General features: G+C 35.1%; 1 protein-coding gene across 1 annotated transcript in view; it reads right to left on the bottom strand.

The window, feature by feature from the left end:
* The window catches only part of Arhgap5 (Rho GTPase activating protein 5), a 59,677-nt gene that overhangs the window by 25,424 nt on the left and 9,881 nt on the right, over window positions 1–24,372 (bottom strand). The window contains exon 2 of the mRNA XM_032907723.1: window positions 18,865–22,751. Coding sequence (XP_032763614.1) covers window positions 18,865–21,699 — 2,835 coding nt within the window. The 5' untranslated portion in view covers window positions 21,700–22,751. The remainder of the gene's footprint in view (window positions 1–18,864; window positions 22,752–24,372) is intronic.

Raw genomic sequence — 24,372 nt, 5'->3', positions numbered from 1 at the left:
GGTGGAAGCATTTCTTTGGGGTACTCTCTGTGCCATATCTGGGATTTGTTCATGTCTCCCCAGGAAAAACATTTCAACATAATCCTTGATGTCTCTTTTTCTCCCACACCTTCTAGTTGCTAAGCAAATGTACAGAAATGCATGTGATTTTTTTTCTAACCTCCTTTATAGTTACCTACTTGAGTTTACAAAGCTATCATCATATCATGTATTTGGATTTCTATGAGTGCTTCTACTGCAATTCCCTATATGGCTAAGCAACCAGAATAATGTTAGATCCTCAACTAATGGCCTTGCAAAATCATATATTCCATCCCTATATATACATACATTTCCTTTTGACCTCACTCTCCACTATTTTCATGATTTATTCCTTCCAGCTACATGACTTCTTTGCTATTTTAACATGTCAATAATGCTCTTACATTGGCTGTTCCCTTTGTATCCCCACTCTAAGTCAGACAATTCACTGACAAGAGTGTACATGGGAAAAATGAATATAAAATAATTCTACAGCCAGCTTAGCACGGTGACTCATGCTCACAAATCCCAGCATGTGGCAGCTAGGGTAAGAGAAAAGATCCAAGTTCAAAGGCAGCTTGGACTAAAGAACTTGACTCAATAAATCAATCTCCTTAAAAATTATAAACATATTTAAAATATCAATACAAGAATTTTATCATAGGTTATTTTTAGATAAAAAACTAAGAACAAACACTGTACAGCTAAACATATTTTTAAAGCAACCAAGGTTATGTTATTAAATAAAAAACAGGGCTGGGGAGAGGATTTAATGGGTACCTGCGTGGGTTCCTTGGAAGCCAGGTAAAAAGCTGTATGCAGTAGCATGCATCTGTAAATCTGAGCACTTACACTGTGAGATGGGTGGGAGAGACAGAAGGACTCAGCGAGAAGCTTACAGGCCAGATAGCCTGAGTACCAGAGAAGTAGAACAAGAGACCCTGTCTCAACAAGATAGAAAGTAGGGACCAAGTCTGCAAAGTTGTCCTTTGATATGATATTCACCCATATATGCTATGGCATTCATACTCACATATAAAAATATTAAAGACAAAATATTAATTTCTACTTTTCAGGTAAAACTATTAAAATATTGTTTAAAAAGGACTAAGCAAAAACAACTCAACCTCCTGTAAAAGGACGAATATGATAAGAAGTAAGAGATGGATCAGTGGGGTATGGTTCTTGCCACCCAATTTGATCCCAGGTCACTCTCGGGGCCCATATGGTGGAAGGAGAGAACTACCTCCTGCGGGTTGTGTTCTGAGTTCTATACATATGCATGCCATATATACGCCCACATGCATACATACAAAAATTAAAATGTTATAAAAACGTTTTAAAATAGGACATAATCCATATACACACATATAGAGTATTAAGATATACTGGTGGCTAAGTTAAAAATAATCTGATTGGGGAACAATAACTTAAAGTTAAAAATAAGAAGCATGTGGCTAACTCTTTTATCTATCTTCCCCGCCCCCCCCCGCCCCAAGGACTCATACAAAATAGAAAACAAGAAAAAAGGCAAACTAAAACATAAAAATAGGGTTAAGAACAGCTATTTTAAGTCACATAGATAAACTCAACTAACATTTAAATAAGAAAATCTAGACTTAAATCGATGGAGAACTTAAGAAATAAAAGGGTCTCATTGGCTAGACTGGATAAACCCTCAGTCAATATCACATTGAACAGAGATTTCCTCTAAAATCAGAAAAAAAAAAAAAAAAAAGGTTTCCATTCTTAGTCCTTATTCAACACACAAACAGAAACAAGGCAGAACCAAGCAGGCAAGGGGAAAAAAAAAAAGACACACAAGTAAGAAAGGAAGTAAATTTATCCTTGTTTGAAGATATGATATACAGAAAAACTAAGATGCCATCTAACTGGTGAACTACATAAAATTGCAGTATTAAAAAAAAAGAATATCGCGGGTTGAGGATTTAGCTCAGTGGTAGAGCGCTTGCCTAGGAAGCGCAAGGCCCTGGGTTAGGTCCCCAGCTCCGGAAAAAAAAAAAAAGAACCAAAAAAAAGAATATCAATGGCTCCTCAAACACTAACAAAATTTCTGAAGATAAATGATAAAAACAATTACATCAAAAAACTATAATAAAACAAAATACTTAAGATTAAATTTGAACAAGAAAATGAAAACCAACTAAAATAAAAACTACTAAACTCAGAAGAAAAAGAAATTGAAGGTACAAAAAGAAAGATTTTACAGGTTTCTGGGTTGGAAAAATTATTAAAATGCTTACAATATAAAAAGGGATCTATATTTAGTTCAGCCTCCATCAAAATAATCAGTGACCTTCACAGAACTAGAAAAATATCTAAAAAGCATAGAGAAGCACAAAACATCTCAACAGTCCAAGCTATCCTGATCCAAAAGAACAAAGCTGTAAGCATAATAATAACGTCTGAAGAGACAGTACAGGGCCACACACACACCACAGAAATATGCACGGCCACGGCATAAAACCGACAGGCCAATGGTGCAGAACAGAGATCCCGGAAATAAGCACACATCCCTATGGCCTTCTACTTTCAATCAAAGTATAACAAATACACAACGGAGAAGGAACAAACTCTTCTGATATTTTCAGAAAACCGAAACTTGACCCTGTACAAAAATTCAAGAGAGATTAAAGACATAAATGTAGTAACTCTCAAAACCACAAGCAGTATATAAGAGTATTTGGGAAACACTTTAAGACAATAGTATATAGGCAATGGTTTTCCTAGGAAGGACCACAGAACACAGAACAAAAAAGTGAAAGATGACAAACAGGATTACATTAATTTTTTAAGCCTTTACATAGAAAAGTAAGCAATGAATACAGAGAAGAGATATCCCTTCTTTTTTTTCCCCCACGTGGAGAGATTAATGAGAGAAGAGTAGAAGAGCTGAAAGGCAGCCATGGGCACGTGGACCGGGGTGGGGGTGGGGGGAAAGAGCAGGGAAGAACAAAGCTCAGGAGAGGTAAGACAAGATATCCTTTACAATGGCAAAATCTATCTGCCAACTACTCATCTCATAGAGGATTAATATCCAGTATGAATAAGGAACTCAAACTTACTTAAAAAAAAAAAAAGACAATCTAACTAAAATAGGCAAATGATCTATACAGGTATCTCTCAAAAGAAACCATACAAAGGCCAAAAATGTAAGAAAAAAATGTTAGTATTAATATCATTGAATATCAGGGAAATGCACATCAAAACCAGTAAAATTCCATGCCATACAGCTAGGGAGGTAGCTCAGTGGGTAGCGACACACACACACACACACACACACACACACACACACACACACACACACACACACACACACACAGACACAGCATGAGGGAGTACTAATCCTTATCCCTGGTATCCAGTTCTTCTGACCTCCACACATATGCCATATCCACACGATACATTTTTAAAGGGTCTAACTTGGAAAAAAAGTTGGAAGCTTTTTAACAGGCACATGCAGATTTGCTCTTTAAAAGCAACTGGATGAGCACCCACATATGTGTATATTGGATGGATGCATTCATCCTAAAGCACATGTGTGGGTGTCTAAAGACAATTTGCCGTAGTTTTCTTCACCATATAGGTTCCAAATAGCAAACTTAAGTCATCTAGGATTGGCAGCAAGCACCATTACCTGCTGAGCCATCTTGCTGGCTGCTGGCTTGGTATTTTTGTTTGTTTTGATTGGTTAGTTTTTGGGGTTTTTTTGGGGGGTGGGGCATGTTTTACAAATTAAATAAGAAAAATGTTAGATATGACCATATATGAAGCAATTTGAAAATCATTAAAGGCATACTGGGAAGAAATAGACTTAAAATGTTGTTCTACTCAAAAGAGATATCTTTAAGTAAAAATAATGAAAGCCTTATCATGCAAAGACAATGCACAAGAATTTAATTTTCAGTCAACAAATAAGTAACAACAGTGTGTTCAATCTTTTATTTCTTATCACAGGAATTTCACTGGATGACAACTGTTAAGAGATGGTAAAGTGACAACTGACTAAGGCTTTGGCACAGATAATTTCCAGGTTGAAGGCACATAGATTAGTTGTTTTAATTTCTTAGCCATTTGTGGTTAATAGTTTTCTGGAAAATGGTGTCAGTTACCGGGTTGTTGAGAACACTGAGATATTTGCTAACCTTGAGTTTTTAATCTTGATTTTTTTTTTTATTACCTTCTTCAGGCAGTCATTGACAAGGGCCAAAGAACTGTGGCTATGACTGCAATACATTTTTCTGTTCTGTGGCTACCTTTCCTTTCTGTTCTACACTGTCAGAAGCCTCCATCATTCTTCCCTGAACAGAACTGAGATATTTTGGTCTTACTCACAGTATCTCTGCATGTAGCATTAAGAACCTTTCCCTGCATTAAGATTGCTGTTTGTCGGGTCTGGACTTCTAGAGCCTTTGTACCTCCACTCTCCATTCTTCAAATAATTCTGCAGGCAATTAGATGCAGGACATGGATAGCATTTATAATGGTTACAGTTTTAATATGTACTTCAAGTCTTAGAGCAGTATTCCTCCAGGCTCTATACCATGTCTTCCTCTTTTAACACCCAATTCAGTTTCTTTGTTTCTTTCACTGAAGATGTGTTCTCTGGCAAGTCAGATGTCACAGCTATTGGTATCATTCTGGTATAAAACTACATCAATTTCTTATACTGAACCACTTTATTGTTTCTCAAACCTTCCTGCTCATAACCTTCTAGTCTTTGCTGTTGTGGCTTTTGCCAATGTGTTATTTCCTATCCCTCCCATCTGTCTAATGATGACTCTGGTGTTGGGCTTGGGAGCAATGGGAGGAGATGGTAAGTGGCTGCCATTAGACAAGCCTTACTTTTTTAACCTGGGAAGCAAAGAGCTCTCAGGACATTGTGGAGTTAGTTCTCTGCTCCTGATTAGTTCTACAAATGTCAACTCCTCTACAACTTAACAGCTTCTTGTTGATGATGCATCATTTGTTGCATATATCATATATGGTAAAAAAAAATGAGAACTGTGCACTACTTTTTATTTTCATGTAAAATGGACTAAAGAAAGAAGTGCTTACTCAAATGGAGAAAGTATCTTCCCAAAGGCAACAGGAAGTGGCTAAGCCATTATTAGACTACTCTATAAACTATAATTTATGCAGCAAGGATGGAATATTCTTTATATTTGCCTCTATCTTTCTTGACTGTCAATGGTGCCACAATCTGCTTGTGTGCATTGTGTTAATAAATCTTAGTTTTTCACAGATGTTATATTTAAATAATGTTTTCATAGATGTTATATGTATTAAATAATAAACTACTATCTACATCTATTTTATTCATTTAACACATACCTTTTTAATTATGTTCATATGCAACGCCCCAAATTTGTTACCAATCTTCTAAAATACATTCTATTTTCTCAATTCACTTATACATGGCTTCTCTTTCCGTTCTACTAAAATGGTATTACACAAAAAACACCGCATTCTTTTCAAGTTCTCATCAACATTCTTTCTTAAACTTCCACCCTAAAAACTTGCTATTCAGCTTCCATAAAGGTCACTGCTCCTTTTCTGTTCCACTGCTTACAACTATTACTCCACATAACTCTACCGAGCTTTTCTCCTCTAGCTGCTTCATACCCTTAAGTGAATAATCTAATCCCTGTTTAAAGCCTTCTCTCTTAGTACCAGAGTTCATAAACCAAATCTTGAGACTGATTATGTCCATTTGAATGCTAACAGATACTTCAAACACAACATAAAAAGTAAGAATAAGTATCTACTGAATAAAACCATCCAGCTGCCAAGGAAGTGGTATAGCAGTGTCCTCAGGTAGTACTATATCCAATTTTCTGAGGAAATTTCAGACTGATTTCCAGAGTAGTTTTACCAGCTTGCAATCCCACCAACAATGGAGAAGTGTTCCTTTCTCCACATCCTCACCAGCATCTGTTGTCATCTGAGTTTTTAATTTTTTTTAATCTTACACATTCTGACTGGCGTGAGGTGGAATCTCAGGATTTTTTTGATTTGCATTTCCCTGGTGGCTAAGGATGTTTATATTCCTCAGTTGAGAATTCTTTGTTTAGCTCTGTACCCCATTTTTGAAAGGATTATTTGATTCACTGGAGTCTAACTCCTTGAGTCAATCTTGAGTTTTCCCTTTCCCTTTTAATTCTTCCTAGTGAAGAATTAGAAGCATGTTAGTAACATTTTTCAAAGCACTATTTAGAATCTGGTAACCTTTCTCTCTCTTTTTAGTATGTGTATTGAACAATAATCTAACACATAATGAATATTAGGAAACTAACAGAAAAAACTACAAGCAGTAATCCATAAGATCTTTACTATACAAAGTTCCTGTATAAAGTATTTTCGGCTTATTCATCAGATATTTTCTTTTTAAGATTTATTTTTATTTTATGTGTATAAGTGTTTTCCCTGAATGTATGTCCATGCATTATGCTCATTGTATGGGGAGACAAAAAGAGGGTATAGATCCCCTGCAACTACCTAGAGTCTGTTGTTACGTGCCATGTGGAGAACCACACCCAGATCTTCTCCAATAGTGCCAAGTGCTTTTCATGCTAAGCCATCTTTCCCATACCATCCCCCACCAACAATTTTACTTACCTAATTACACATTCTTCTGAGTGTTATAAATGCTTATTCCTAATTTTAAGAATCCCATCTGAATCATATCACAAAGTTGTTACTTGTAAGGTTAAAGGCCAATCCTGTTATGAATGTATTTGGACACAACAGCATATTTAAAAAATGACTAATTTCCCTGTGTGTAGAGTTTCAAATTACTGTGAAGGACAGAAAATTTGAGGAATTTAATGTCCTCAAGAAATATCAGGATACATAGAGTCCACAGGACTCAAAAAAGGCCCAAGTGAGGATGCCTCAATCCCACTTGGGGGGGAGAAGAAAGCATCACAAGAGGGAAGAGGGAGGGATCTAGGTGGGAAAGGGGACAGAGAGGGGAAGAGGGGAACATGATCAGGTAGTGGGTGGGGGGAAAAGGACTAAAGCCCTGAGGACCAGCAGAAAGAATGCAAACAGGTAGGAGGTGGGGAGGGGGGACCCTCCAGAATGTACTAGAGACCAGGGAGGTGAGAGACTCTCAGGATTCAAAGGAGGACCTTAGATGAAATGCCCTACAGTGGGGAAAGGGAACTTGTAGAGCCCATCTCCAACACAAAGGCAGGGCATCAAGTGAGGGTTGACATCCCATAGTCAAAAATTCTGACCCATAATTGTTCCTGTCTGAAAGAACTGCAAGGACAAAACCAGAAAACAGCCTGAGAAATAGGAGGTCCAGCAACAGCCCAAAGTGGGATCCAGCTCAAGGAGAGGCCTCAAGGCCTGACACTATTACTGAGGCTATGGAGTACTCACAAAAAGGAACTTATCATGACTGCAACAATCAGCAGAAAGAGTGTGTCAAATGCAGATATTTACACTCAGCCAATGGTCACAGCTGGTGACCCCTGTGGTTGAATTAGGGAAAAGCTGAGGAGGAGGAGGGCAACCCTGTAGGAGGACCAGCAGTCTCAATTAACCTGGACCTCCACCCCCACCCCAGGACCAACGAGATCTCTCAGACATTGGACCACCAACTAGGCAGCATACACCAGCTGATATGAGGCCTCCAACACAGAGGACTGCAGGGTCTGGGTTCAGTCAGAGAAGATGCACCTAACCCTCAAGAGACTGGAGGCCCCAGGGAGTGGGGAGGTATGGTGGGGTGGGGGGTGGAGGTGTGGGGACATCCTCTTAGAGACTTGGGGCAGGGGCACGGGGAGGTATGGGATATGGAACAGTCAGAGGGTGGACTGAGAGGGGAATAAAATCTGGAGTATAAAAAAAAGATTAAATAAAATTTAAAAAATATATCCAATTTATCACGAAGAAAAAAAAAGGAAAACCCATACTTCAATACCAATTATTTAACGGTACATACAAAGCAGTTCATTAAATTTGAAAATGACAAAACACAGAACTTTATATACAAGATAGGAAGTCAGAAATAATTCAGAAATCTAAGGATCTAGTTAGTCTGTAAGTCTTCTTGCCACTAAAAACCTGACTGCTTACTTGTAAAGATAAGGACAAGAACTTAGAAACTGCCATTTACTGTTTATTGTATAATAGACATTTGTAAAACTGATGTGCACAATCTTAATCTTCACAACAGCACTGACGTAGTCATTATATGTTGCACCTACTTTGATATTCTTAGAATTTAAAACTGTATACCAGTGAATGACAAGGGCAGAAAAGCAGAGTTCCTGCAAATAGCTTTAGGTACCTAACTGAGGAGTTTGAACTCCGTACACAAACCAACCACAAGTATGCTGTGGGAAAAGGGAACAGGTGTTTCCATTTTAGCATAATCCCTCAGAGTAATAGAGCAGTCTGAACTAATGCTGAATGGAATAGAGAAACTCAGAATAATTACATTGTAAATACTGGTGGTTATGTGGAAAAACTGGATAGACCATCGTTGACGGTGGGAATTTAATATGTTACACCCACTCAAGAAGACAGTAAGGTAGTTTCCTTACAAGACTAAATAAGAAATTACCATATGACCTAGCAGTTGTAGGTTTCTATTCTAGAAACACAAAAACTCATTATTTATTTAAGAAAAACTCAAACCAACTGTTCACAGAAAAGTATTCATATCTAAAACATAACCAACCCAGTGACCCTCAACAATATTAAAACTGGATATACTCATACTGTAGAATCCTACTCAGCAATAAGAATTTAAAAATGCAACGATTTAAATAAATCCAAAGGAAATTATGCTGGATGAAAAAAGTCCGTTCTAGAAAGTTACCTACTGTTCAATCTCATTCATAAATTTTTAAAGTGACAGAAATACACAAACAGAAAACAGGTTAGAAGGTGTAGGCAAGTTAGGAATGAGGAAAAGATGGGGAGGAGGAGGAGGAAGAGGAGGAAGAGGAGGTAGAGAAGGATATGGTTATAAAAGAACAATAGAAAGGCTGTCTGGTTATAAAGTTGTTTTTGCATCTTTACTGTACAAACCTGTGCATGTGAAAATTTTCACAATACACACATAAACAACCCAGAAATTAGAGAATTAAAAAGCAGACATTTAACTAATACCAATGTAGTGGTTGTGATATTGACTGACAAGGTTATACTCTTGTAGCAAACCTCAGATTTCTTTATCATGTCTTACAATGACATGAAAATCTACAATTATCACAATATAAAATATTTAATAAAAACATGGCAATAATACAAATAAGAAGTAATGAAATCCTTAACTAAGATCACAACAATAGAGTAGCAGTAATGTGTTTGAGAGCAGACTGAAGAGCAGCTGAGGATGAGGAGTAGCAGTAGTTTGTAGCTCTGGTCCAGAGCAGCACTTGTATCAGCACTTTCCTAAAAACCCAATCTTGCTCAATCATGAGGACAGAAAAGCAAATGCTATGACCTATGAGGAAAAACCTGCCTTTCTTACTGAACAGGTACAAACATGCCACAGACACCTGCCATCTTACAACTTTACTGGAACTTCCTTAAAGACTACAATCAGCTGTACCAATGATCCTCAAACTTTAGCATTGGAGTCATTTGGGCTGCATAATCCACAGTTGTGAGGAATGAATTTTGATATATCAATAGCATCCTTGACTTATATTTATTATATGCTAGGGCAACAACACTCCAACCCAGTAGTAACAGCCAACCATTGTTTCATGGTCCCTAAAGAGCAGTAGTACACTGAGAACCATTGAAATAGGTTGGTGAAATAAAAAGTAAGGCATTAAGTCTAGTAACTGGGTACAGAAAATATTCTTGAGAAGTCTGAGAATTTTAACTTAAAGAAAAAGGTCCTGAAGCCAGGTACCATGGTAATCCCAGCATCCACAAGACAAGGCAAGGCAAGACAAGGCAAGGCAAGGCAAGGCAAGAAGATCATTTGAAGATCATTTGTCGGTTTGGGCAACATAAGGAGTCCCATTTAAAAAAAAAAAAAAAAAGCAAACAAACAGAGGTCCTGCCTGAGTAAAGATGAGAAACACTACGGTAGTGCATACAAAGATAAATGATAACCACCTTTAAAATGCTTACAGTGGAGAGAAAAATATTTAGCCATAATATTAAAAAAAATGGGAAGGAAAAAACTACCTGGGAAGGAAAAAACTACCTGGGAAGGAAATACCTTATAAGAGATTAGTATAAGTCTTTTATGGAGTTTGGACTCTATGAAAATTTATTTAACTCCATTTAGAGTGTATATAAAACTTTTGGGTACTGGATGAGAGTTCAACTAGGCTTTGGAAAACAGGGATGTGTCCCTTTTAAAAGAACTGGTCACTTTTCAAGCTAACTCTAAGTGAATGAGAAAATAACTGTAGATATAGGGTTCTTGAAGATTCAAATTAGACAGTTTCTGGCCTTAATTCAGAAAACTTCCTTCTATAAAATAGTATTTTTCGAAAAATGAACATCAACATCTATAATCCATCTGATATATTTTATTAATGCCATTAACAACTTAAATAATAAACTAAGAGTAACCTGGACAGGACACTGCCACAAAATCTTGTTCTAAGTCTATCAGTAAATTTTTTTAATCAGGGTTTTCCAAATAACTACATTTAAAAAGAAATTAAGTTTTATATTATACACAGAATTTCATTCTCAAAACCACTGACATTCTTTTTCTCATTACCCATCAAATACTTTTTTTTTTTTTAGTAATGGACAGGAAAGATCATTTATTACCATAAAAGGTACAACTAAATGAAGCATCATTTACTAGGTGAGAAGTAATGTTCTAGAAAAATTCGGGGGTGATAATGAAATATAAATAACAACCACTCTCCATAGTGTTAACTGTGTACTATGCCTAGTGATGACCTTACACCATGCATGCACTATTACTGACATATTGCACTTTTCCTCAGTAGATGCATGCAAAGTGAACAGACCTGCCTTGTCTCCATGCCTCCTCTTCTCTCCATCAGTTCTACTGTAACATCTCCGACTGTCATCACCTTGTAAGTGATAACACCATCTTACTTAGTTCTCACCATATGTGTCCCCCAAAATACTTAATAGAAAACTTGGTTACTTCATTTTTTTGATTAAAATCTTATAGTGCCTTTTGGTTTTGGAATACAGAAAGTCAAATAATCAAAGTATGCTACAAATTTGGGGTAGTCAAATACTTTTTTAAAATTTAAATTAACTCCAATGTTTGCCAACCAATGTATTAGTGAAGATAAAAAAAATTGAAAAAAAGAAAGAAAAATTTGAGTGCCCTCTTCCTCTCTCACATTTTATAAAGAGTTGTTAAGCTGGGGTCCACAGGTCTTTACAGAGTAAGTGAAACTATCAAAACTCTAGTTAGATTTTCTGTATGCATTTTCTTTTTTTTCTTTTTTTTTTTCAGGAGAAACATTCAACTCTTTCTGCAGACACTTAAAGGCTAAAATATTTCTAAAAAGTTCAAAACAATTATTTCATACGAAGCATAAAAAGTGTTCCTTATTTATAGTTGGATAACACTAAATAGAATCGCAAGATCACTTTTTTATACCCATTTTTGTGTTAAGGACTGGAGACATGAAAAATTACTTTTAGTTAAAAATCCTTTCTCTCTCCTACAGTCTGTTTTGTTCTGTTTTGAAATAAGGCCATGCTATGCAGACAAAACTGACTCAAGTTCCTCCTGAACCAGCCTCTGGAGTGTGGAGAGCTCAGAGGCATACGGCACCATACTCAGCTCTACTTTTCAAAGGCATACATTTATTTCTGTTTACTTGAAAATACCCGCATCATTATCAGCTGAGCCATCAAGAAAACACTATAGAGCTAGAAATCATAAAAATGCATCTGTTTTTCCATGATCAAGCAGATCATTTACAACACACTAAAGTTAACAGTACGTAAACCAGAAATGCTAAAAATTTACCGGTCTTCCAATAGGAAGTGTCCATCTATATATTAGAAAAAAGTATTCTACATTATAGAAGAACTTTCTTGATACATATTATATTCTCAAAAATTATAATTAATCTGATGCAAAAATAAGCAACTTATTTTTGGGTCTTAGTAAAATGTGAATTAGAATATACTTTTAAAATTATGCATTTCAATCTATGTCTAAAAAGAAATAAATCAGTCAAATGTATAAGATAGAACAGAACAAGGAATGACAAATTGCAAAATATGAGGGGAAATAACTATATTATAATCTGAATGTATATAGTACCATAAACTGATGTGACCAACACTGAAACCAATCATAAGACTCAATGTCACTCATGTTGCCTAAGATGTTCTCAAACTACTAGGTCCAGGATACCCTGCCTCAGTCTCCCATGTAGCTAGGGCTATGGGCACATGCATGCCAACATGTATGACAATAAACCAAACTTAATTTTATGCAGAATTATAAACTCCACACACCTAACTAATGATTCAAAAGATCATTTTAGCCTATCAGTAAGAAAGTGATAGAAATAATAACCAAAGCCAGTGTTTTCTGGGTAAGACAAAGATATGGAAAATTCAAAAGTTCTGTTATACTTTGCTTAAAATATTAACTAAAATCAATTTTACTAGACTTGATTCCTTAAAAAACAGTCAAGGATTAGTTATACCTGTATTAGCTTCTAACAGTTGTCAGTCATATTGAGTATTCAGTAAAAACCTAATTGAATAAAATAAGTATCCTCTTCCAAAATAAACTATAATTATTAAACAGATGCTTCTGTTTATATATAATTTTTTCACTATGACAAAGACAAGGCCATTCATCTACACTGAATTCAACTACAATATACTGTTAAGCCAAAATTATGAATCATAAATATGGCATTAGTCTTCCTCATAGTAGACCCTGTAGTTTTCATCCTTTAGAAATTATTCAGTGCTCTGAGGATAAAAGCTCAGATACAAGTTCAGTAGTATATCTTTATTCCTCTGACTAGACTGATAATTGGCTAAGAGAAACAGAACTCAATTCAAAACAAAGAGACTAGAAATGATGTTAGTTGAAAGATTGATGAAAAAAGAACAAAAACTCCTTTCTCATTTTCCTAAACACATTTTCCACACAAAAGTGACTCTCAGAATCTCTTAAAGAGTAGACCAAATAATCACTAAGTAATTGGTACCTTTTTTAACTGCTAATTTTAAGCAGTAAGTAGTCCCCCAAAATAGGCTATTTTTTTTAAAAAGAAACTTTCAAACAATTTAAATGTTCTGTTAAATGAAGTCCTGCAGTAAATTCAATCCCCAGCCCCATCAAAAATCAAAACAAAACACAAGAGATACATCCTCCGAGACCCTAATTTCTTTAACTGCTAAGAGATTAACTGATGTACACTAAATGGTACCTAAAAAAGAAAATTTACAAATTAAGTGAAAACAGAGGCTGCTAAAATGAGATTCCAGAAGTTAGCAAGAAAAGCAGATGGCAGAACAGTAGAAAGACTGGCAGCTCTTAGTCTACCTGATATTCAACCAATCATGGGAGCATGCTCTGAAAAGCCCATATTACAGGAACATGGGAGGGGCAAGTACTATCTATGTTCATGACTCATAACAAGTCACCTCGGCCTTTTTTGTACTCTGGGTGCCAGGTCAAGTGGAATATGTCATACTTCTCTGCTCCTTTGTATCTTCCCCGAGAACTATACGCTTTCCTTTAAAAGGAAAGGTCCAGGGGTTGGGGATTTGGCTCAGTGGTAGAGCGCTTGCCTAGCAAGCGCAAGGCCCTGGGTTCGGTCCCCAGCTCCGGGGAAGGAAAGGTCCATCCACATCCAAGTACCTCTGTAAAGTTCATTATGAAGAGGCACAAGAATCTGAAAACTAGCGTTTGCCCTTGAGACTGAGATTCATACCAGTAACAATGGCACTTTCTTATTAAAAAATTTTCAGACAGTATATAGTGATGTTTCCCTCTCTCATCTCTTCCCACATCTCTCCACCTCCTTACCCACTCAATTTCCTGTGCCTTCTCTCTTATCGAGACTTAAAACAAAAAAATCAGTAAGACAGACAGACAGGCAAACAAACAAGAATCATGGAGTTTGTTTTATGTTAGCTAACTATCCTGGGCATGGCCTGCCCTTGAGTGTGGGTAACATACCAAGTGACACATGTATCAACTGCAAATAGTTTCTTGGCTAGAGCTGAAAGTCTGTCTACTTCACCCTCTCAGTGCTGGGACCCCATCTGGCTTGAACCTGTACAAGTTCAATACTTAAAGAAGACATTTTAATAAAGATTTTTGAGGTTCTAAAGACATTTATTTCCATACCTAAGACTTCACTATATTCTAAAGCATGTACTTTTCCAAGTTCTCATCTATTCCTAAATTAGTAGTCTCTCCATGAATGAAATTTTATTGAGCATTTTCTCCCTCTATGTACCAATACCATAATAATACTTTTTCTTCTTTAACTTAATTTATGGAGTTAATTACAGATATCAAATTTTTTTCTATATATGCAGTATAAATCCAAATAGGTTAAGATTTTCATTTTGAATGTTTTTTGCTCACAAGCAGATCCCAAATCTCTAATGTCAAAGCTAGCCAGGCAGAGTGAGACATGCCTTTAACCTCAATATTTGGGAGGTGGGGCTTAGAGGATTAAGAGTTCAGGACTATGCTAAGACTGAACCCCAATGAATGTGATTGATTGTTGGGAGGAGGGCGTGCGCAATGGGGGAGGATGGGAGGGAACACCCCAAAGAAGGAGGAGGGATTAGGGGATGTTTGCCTGAAACCGGAAAGGGAAGAACACTCAAAATGTAATAAGAAAAAAAAAAAAAAAAAAAAGAGTTCAGGACTAGCCTTTGCTAACAAAACCCTGTCACAAAACAAAAGTCAAATTTACAGTAAAGGGTCTGTGGACCTGATATTTATATTTAAGAATTTTAAATAAATTCTCATGAATAAAACAGGCATGTATTATTTCTTATACCTTATCTGGTTATAAAATTATGAAATTAAGGACTAATATGAGAATGAATTGCAGAGTGTATTCCTGTGATTTTTATTCTGAAATAATTTGTATAACAACAGAATGACCTGTCTCATAAAATTATATGAAATAGGCATTTTTTTGGTGGGAAAATTAAACTGCTACCTTGCAATTAACTAAATGCTCTTTTAATTTAGGCAAATTATCAAATCATATATTTTATGTCTATTGTGTTTAAATTTTCAAAGTAGCATACACAAAACTGGCAGTACTCACCAGTATCTTTTATTTTCATGTACCTGTAATTATATATCCATTTCTGTTTTTAATTTTTAATATATTTTTATTAATTAATTGAACATTTTATACCTGTTTTGATCATATTCACCCATCCCATCGTTTTTATTCTTAAGTTTTATTTATGGCTTCTGCATTTTCCCAATCTTGCCAATTTTATTTATTTTCTAGTCTTTCCAAAGAATCAACTTTTAGTTCTTGATTTCCCATATGGCCTCTGAACCTGGATCACTTTATAACTATATGTTTATTTATTTATCTTAGCTAATCTATATGATCCAAATCTCGTCCCTAACTACAACATGAATTATAACACATTCCAAATACCTTGAGTATACCTTATTTAAAATATTTGGAACTAAATATGTTTAATCTCAATTCTCTTTCTCATTTTGTAGTATCTGCATAAGTAAAAGTTATCTTGAAGGAGAGACTCAAAGCTAAATATCAAATTCATTTATGTTTTGCATACATCTTATAAACAGTCCAAAGGCAATTTTGTAATCCTGTGGTACACTGGCTCTGCCTAGCTCCAAACTAGCTCTATAGTTCAGTAAAAGCCCTTATAAATCTAATATTAATATTTCAGTACCTAATAATTAAGACAATTTCTATCATCTTTCACATTATGCAGCCAGTTTGATGCTTTTGAATAATTGAAAACTTTCCTCCATTTAAGTTTTTTCCTTAAAACACACCTAAAATAAAACCACTGATTTCCTTTTCTTTAAGTTTTGTGACTAGTACTCTACAGTGATCCTTTCCCACTATGCTCACTTAAAAAATGTTTATTTGGACTACAGTATCTCTCTTCAACAAACAAATATATTCTAGATACTTCTTCAAATAAATGTCCTTTTTTTTTTTTTTTTCACAGTACTGCTAGGTATGATAGAGCATTTGAGCCTGGATTCAAACCAGAGAAGGCTAGGTCTATAAGACATCACACTGATAGTACCTGCTCTTGTCTGAAGTTGCATAACCTATATTTCTCTTTTGAAAAATCACAATCTAGAACCATTTATATAACTCCAAATTTTATAAACATGAAAATTTCAATAAAAGAATTTCTTAAATGTTTTTAAGAGTCCAAGCACACAAACCATGGACCTAATAAAGCAACGATACATGAAAGTCTAATACATTTCTGAAAAGAATTGTGAAGATGGCTGAGAATGTGACTTTAACCAATTAGGAGTAAAATATAACTTAAAGCTAATTCAACACTAGTGTGAGTAAAAAAAATGCTGACATCAAATAGAGGTACTTAGCAAATAACAAAATTAAAGGCAAAGTACTCTTGTTCTATGCATCTAAGATGCTAGTGATTATAAACAGAACTATTACCTTATACACACTTAATTAAAACAAAAGAATGAAAATCCTACACCATTTCAATTATTACATGCTTTCAACTCTTGAATACATTCAGATTTGAGATTTGAAAGGAAAAAGAGGGCTTACAATCAAAGAACTAACTGGAGAGTTAAATCACCACATAGGCGAATGAAACTCATGAAGTAACATTCAATCCAAGTAGTTGTATGATTATTCAGTTGGTATGAAAAACATGTTAAAATTCCAGAACATATATATTTGGTATATTCTTACCCTGTGCTCAGAAGTAAGAATGTTACTTTAAAAAAAATACAGGCTTTTTTGAATCTGATGATTACAAACATATCCTTAAGAATATGCCTAGAACCAACTTTCATTTAAAAAAATGACTCATTCACTGTGCTGTCAAAATGAAAACCTTGGAAAACTAACCAGCCAGTTTTAATCAATTTGCCAGATGGAAAACAAAAACACTCAAACACCACTGTTATTAGAGATAATTTTGTATAGGGAATACATAATGAAGCACTTAAGAGAAAAGATTCCAGTACCTTCAGTTTAACCTCCAAATACTTAAACAAGCAAACAAACATAGCCATATTTCATGCCCAAGCAAGATGGGATGTAAACAACCAGAAAATCTGACGAACCTTGGAGTACAGCAACTTTTACTATTCCTGCAACTACTATTTCAGTGGAAGTTATACTAGAGAATGGAGAGTTGGACCAGTTGGTAAAATGCCTATTGCATAAGCCCACAGACTTGAATTCTGATTAGCATAAAAGCTGGCCAATATAGTGAGTATGTATTATCCCTGAAGCTCACTGGCTAACCAGCCTAGTCAATTGGTGAGTTCCAAGTTCAGTTAAGAGACCCTATGTCAAAAAAGAGAGCGGGTCATCTTCCCCCTCCCCCTCTAAGATAGCAAAACAATTAAGATCTGTGAACCAAAACAGAAAAATAAACTCATATAATAAAGGCAATACTGAAGTGGAAAGACTATATATATAGATTAGTAGTTCTCAATCTGAGGGTTGCAACCCCTTTAGGGGTCCAGTGAGCCTTTCACAGGGGTTGCATAGCAGGTATCTTGCATATCAAACATTTACATTACAATTCATAACAATAGCAAAATTACAGTTATGAAGTAGCAACAAAATAATTTTACGGTTGGGGGTGGGGGGATCAGCACAACATGAGGAACTATATGTTTTAGCATTAGGAAGGTTGAGAACCACTGTTACAGATGCTTGACATTTATGTAAGTTTGAAGGGGTATACTCCTGTAATTTCAGAAAGCTGAGACAGCAGCACAAGTTCGAAGCCAGCCTTGAGTACACAGTTCAAGACTAACCTGAGGGACATAAGATTTTATTTCAAAAACAAAACCTAAACAAACAAAAAATCCATCTTAGAACTGTAGACAAGACTGATGATAAAAAGGTTGTATTTGTAAGATGCCAGAGATATTTACTGTTATAAACTGATATACTGTTTACCTCATATGTCATGAGGTCCTAAGAATATATGTTACATGTCTAGGCTAGATGAAAAAAAGTTTAAATGTTTTGTCTACAGAATTAGGAAAATAAATATCATAGCTTAAACTTTTAAAACGTCTATCCATGTTATAATGGGCAGTTTACTATGCACTGAAAATCTAACTACCTTTAATTGGGTCTGATAAATACCAATCAACTGTAGGAACTTCACATTAATAATTTATTAAAACCTAAAATTTAACTGATGTAACATTCAATACACTGGAATAAAAATATACTGAATATTATCTTAATAACCATAAAATCCTTGATGAAGGCTTATGTGAAATCAAGTCAAATAGTAATAGAAGTTCCTAAAGTACTACTCTGAAAAAAAGATGTAGAAAGCATTAAATACAAATCTGATACCATTAGATTAAATTAAGTTATTGAAAATAGAAAGGACAAAATAAACATCCACTCATAATTTTCATGCTGAAGAATATAAACTCAGCCCTCTATTCCAAATAAAGCATCAAGAAATAAAATGCACTAAAACAAGAAAAACAAATCTGTCCCTATCATTTTTTTTAGAATTTTAAAAAACTAAAGATACCAAATTTATTTAATGATCTTATAAGTTCTTATTAATGCCAAAACTTATTATCTTAAATATATATTTTTCCTTTTAAGGTAAAAGTGAGCACTTTAATAAATATAAACTTACCTTTTTATCTTCTTTTACTTTGTGGGGTTTCTTCTTTATCTTCTTATCATCTACCTCCTGGTCAGATGTGATTGCAGGATTATCAATACCACCTTTCCAAGTTTCAACAGGAGAAAGTAATGGATCTTCTTCACTTCCACGATGCCTTCCTTTTCTTTTTGTTTTAGAAGTAGGGAAAGCCTCATCATCACTTGCATCTGAGTGTGTTCTTCTATAGTATGACTTGGCTTTACTAAACAGAGTTTTAGACTTATACTTGTATTTTGAAGGCCTACGTTCCCCATGCCCTTTTGAGGTTCTATCAGAAAACCCATTTTCTTCATCTCCTTGAGTGTTATTTACAAATGAGTTTCGAATTTTAATAATTCGATTCTGACTATCATCTGGGACAACATAAATCTCATCAGGATAGCCCTTCTGCTTAAAAATTGTGTCAAGGGGTTCCGCATAGTTATCTGAGGAATCCATATCTTCAGGATGTGCCAAAGGCACCCGGGAAGTCTGTTTTCTTGGATTTTTACCAATACCAGCTTCAATCGTTTTTAATAAGTTTGGATCCAGTTTTTTCACATTTGTTTTAGGAACGACTGGTTTAGGTTTAATAGGTGGAGGCACTTTATGGTTACGCTCATGATCGTGACAATTTGGAGTGCTATGAACAGGATACTCATTTCCTTCCAAATCTAACCTGTATCTGGAACGGTCACTAGGTGTTGGAAGCAACTGTACATCATCCCCAATTGGACTATATGGAGGTGGTGCTTCTGTGTCATCATCTGAATCTGGGTAGTTGTTGTAGGGAAAGCAGTCTCTTGGAGACGGAAGAAAAACATCTTCACTTTGATGAGTGGATTCCCTTGTATTATCAGACAAATAGGAATTTTCTATCATATTTTTTTTCTCTAGAACGTCACTGAAAAACAAAGTAAAAACCTCAGTTTGCCTATGATACTGAGATAAAGAATATAATGCTGTAAATTTAGCAGTTATCTCAGTTGCAATGTGTTCTCCTTCAGTCATTAACTCCTTGATAGCTTCATTTTCAAAAAAATCAGCTTGACTGTCAGTAACTGCCACCAGTTGTACAGGAATGGTATCTTGAACTTCTGATAGAAATGCACGAAGCATTCCCATTGATGCTTTCCTTTTTGCAGAATAAACTAATATATACCCATGAACTAGTTCATCTTTTCTTACTCCAATTGAGGAGTGGTATGACAATATTGTGATCTGTATTCGCCTCCTTTTTTCACCAATAATTTTGTCAAGCATTAATGAATTATTCTGTCCAGCTTGAGCAGCACTGCAAGAATGAGAGTCAAGGAAAGGTGAAAGAATAATATCCACACTAAAAGGATCGCCACACATGGCACACATGACAATTCTCAAGTCGGCTTCTGACACATCCTTATTGATAGGAACTGGGCTCACCACATCTAAATTGTGTTTAACTGATTCCAATACTCCTCGTAGAGCTTGCTTTATTTGTGATTCATTGAATTTACGAGGATACGTACCAGCAGGTACGTCGACGAAAGGACACTGCAATTTATTGGCCAACTGTTGACCTTGATGCCTGAGAATTGGTAGATTTTTACTAATGGAGTCCCTCTGATTAGCAAGAATTAATGTAAATGGAAGATTAGCCATATATTTATCTTTTCTGATCTGAGATGCTTCAGTTCTTATTTTTCCAATAAATTCCCCAATAAAACTCAGTGACTCGATGGAATTAAATACACAGAAGCACCCATGAGGTTTAAAGGCTGCAGTCCATAGCTGACTCAAAATGTAAGGCGATTTGGCATCAACAGGCCGAAGATCAAGTTCATAAATTTTTCCATCTAAGGCATACTCATCATCAGTGGATTGAGTCCTTATCTCATTTGCTAGTTCCTGGGCAAGGCCATCTTTCCCTAAAATGAAAAGATTAACTTTGTCTATATTGGTACTATCATGATACAAGCGTGAGCGGTTATGATCCGAATGTAATAGACTATTGGCAAGTAAGTTTTCCACTTTAATGTCTGTACAGTATTGGCCACTGAGGCATGTTTCTTTAGTGGGATGATAAACAAATCCTATGTGCTTAAGGAGAAGAGATTCTCTATCAGGTGCAAGTTTCTGTAAAGCTTTATATCTAGGTTCTTCACTTAGAACTGTATGAATTTCACTCATTTTATCAGAACTTGGTGTTGCATTAAGATCTAAATCATAAAAAAGTTCAGAATGCTCAAAAAGCATTTCCTGAAACTCTTCTTTGGCTTTTTCTACTATCTCTCGCTGATGTCTACCATATACTTCTTTGCTATCAGCCTCAGTGATGTATTTGAATGCTTCATCTTCCATGACAAAACACATAACTTCCTCCCACGGCTGCCCAGGTGAAATGAACTGAATTTTTTCTAAAGTCTTCTTGAATTTCTCCTTCATTTCTATTCTTCTTTTCTCTGATATCAGATGTTGTACATGGTTTTGATAGACCTTTTCTGCTTCTAAAGTGCTCAGAAGGTCGAATGGGATCCGTCTATCATTAATTTTGTCTATATGGTCAGTTTCATCCCAAGGTGTTTTTTCTAGCACCACAAAACATAACTGGAAATCTGCTCTCTTTTCCATTAACTTCAAAGCTTCCAACCAATTCAAATGTTCAATCTCTTCTAGATCTGGCAAGAGAGTATTAAAAGCCCTTGGTAAGGTACTTATATATTCTTCTCTTCTTTTTCTTATATGTTCCTGTTTGAGTTGCTCTATATGCTTTGAAAATGTATTTCTGGCCTTTCTTGTTCCCTCTAAGTTGATATATTCTTCATAATCAGGATGGTTTTTACCCATTACTACACAGTTTTCCAAGTTGCATGATAATCTTCACAGTCTGTACAAGTTTTCAAACTTGTTCGTTGCTGTGACAAATAAGTTGTCTCTGTGTTTTATAAGCATCCAGATAGGGAATAATTTTAGGTTTGCCACGAGTTTTATCCAACATTTGTACCAAAGCAGTGAAACATGTCTCAATGTTGACATTAAATCGTGCTGATGTTTCCACTACTAGAAGGTTCTTTTTGTTTGAAGCAAAGGCTTGAACTTCTCTAAGGTAATGATCCACACATTCATCACATTTAGTTGCTGCTATTATCACAGGCTTTTTGGATTTTGATAGCTGGACAAAAAGGTTATTCACAAATTTAAGTTGATCATCAAATTTCCTATTACATCCTTGACTCACATCAATACACAATAAAAATCCATCTACATTGAGTTTCCCTTCAGGCATCTGCTTCTGTTCAAAGTCTTGCTCCAAGCCTAGCTGATCGGTGCAAATGTACATCAGTTTTTCTGCTGACTGCAATTTAGAGGCAGCTGCACGTTTTATGTATGGTTGCAAATTTGTACTTCGATGAGGCAAGAAAGTCTGATCATCAATGAACTCTGTTTGTTCAATGACATGAATTTTGCATTCTACTCCATCTTCACCATTTTGTGTTATGTCACCCCAGTATAAAAAGTGATCATTGTTTACTACTCGTCCTCCAAAGTCAATGGTGCTAAGCACAGAAGTATGCTCTGGATAATATTCATCTGCTTTTGAACGAACAAATCTATTGCACAGACAAGATTTTCCAACTCCACAGTTTCCTTTGTCTTTTTCAGTCCCAGAGAGTCCAACCACACTGACAGTATAGGATGGGGGTCGAGGCTCTTTGTTCTTTGCCATCATAACTCTTTTCTCATGTCTTTACATTCATAAAGGTAACCATATATACTTTTCATTCTGAAAATAAAACCTTCTCAAAATACAGATCCTGAATTTCAGAATTATATTTGGTTCTTTGTAGTTCCCTCATCGCCAAAGAAAGGTCTTCTTCAAGATCATAGGGATCATCTTCCTAGAAAGGGAAAAAAATAAAAACTAACATGAGTTATGCATGTGGAAATATACAAAGTAAAAATGTCAATAACAAAGTATTATGTAAACTAATAATTCTAATAATGTTACATATATGCAAAGAAACCATATAAACAATTTATAATTGACCTTTATAAATGCACATGACCTCAAATTTTAAGGTAAATCTAACAATAAATGTTAAATATATAAACCTTACGGCTCACAAGCATTAAAATGAATTCCCTAAAGCCTCTAGTAAACAAATGTGAGCTCTGCTTCTAATTATTCCTTTTTACAGATTTGAGAAAATAACTAATCTTTCCTACTCCATTAATTTTCTTGCCTTCTGTAAGACTGTTAAGAATAACTAAAATGCACTGCTTTATCAACTAACTTTTAGCTTTTACTCAATTTTGTTTTATACTAACTGTGTCAGGGGTAGAATCAAGGGCTCCCTAGTGCTAGCATTCTATAAGCAAGCACTCTAAAACAGCTGTATCTCCAGCCTCATGATGTAAAAAGCATAAAATAACTGGCTTTAGATAACAGAATTCCTCAAAACATATTTCCCCAGGATTTTAGGAGTGTTTGTTGGTTGTTTGTTTTTGGTTTCAATACTTATGTGAAATTAGATACGATCCTCCCAAAATTGAGAAAGAAAAAAAAAGGAGGAAAGGTAAAGGGTAGAAAGGAGTTAATACTATTGAATACTTTTCACTAAACCCTAATCTCTATCAAAATGCTCACATCTTTAGTAATATCTATTATATATTCTTATCCAGATACAATGTAACTCATAAATGTAACTCTGGTCATTATGACTTACTAAGAGTTTAGACTTGAGCTAAGGCATGCATGCAGCTTAGTGGTAAACAACTTGTCTAATAATTAACCAAAGCAATTTTGGTATTTTTTAAGGGCGAAGAACAAAAATCTCTAAAAATTGTATGATCAAAACCCTGCTTTTCTACTATGTACATGTTATTTAAATTCATTTGAAATTCTCTTTCAAAAAGGATCAGTAGTAATATGTTACTAGGACAATCATATAGTTCCTTTCTTATGAAACTTTACTTTTATACACAGTAAATTCCCATAACATTTAGTCAACTTTTTTTCACTTATGATGAAAGCAAGAAATAGTAATAATGGTGGTGTTAGTAGTAATGGCCTCCATGAAGCTACATGGTTTGGATCAATTTTAGATATTTAGCTTTTAATAGCTCCAAATGAGGGCTCTCAATTCTTTAAGCTCATCTTAGAAGCTTAGGGTTTATATTAAGAAAGTTATGTCGAGTGTCAATTAACTTTATAGAAATTAATGATAATATAGATATTTGTGAGACTTTCCTAGACCTTTTTAAAAATAAACCCATTTCCAAGAACTAAATTTTCAAAAATTTACTAGGCCAGCCATACTCTGCATTGTCTTTTAAATATAACATGAAGTGGCTCTCTACAAATTAAAAAGCTACACAAGAAATTTAGAAAAATGAAAAATAAATTCTTAGAAATTCAATTTAACCTACAATGTTTTTAGAGACTAGAATGCTATTGACTGGAGCCTGAGAAAAGTGTGAGGAGAGGGAATAATGAAGAGAGGATGGATAACAGTCACT

Source organism: Rattus rattus, chromosome 7 (genome assembly GCF_011064425.1).
Source record: "Rattus rattus isolate New Zealand chromosome 7, Rrattus_CSIRO_v1, whole genome shotgun sequence".
Taxonomy (NCBI): domain Eukaryota; kingdom Metazoa; phylum Chordata; class Mammalia; order Rodentia; family Muridae; genus Rattus; species Rattus rattus.
The sequence above is the reverse complement of the archived record's forward strand: the minus strand, read 5'-3'. Positions and strand labels throughout refer to the sequence as shown.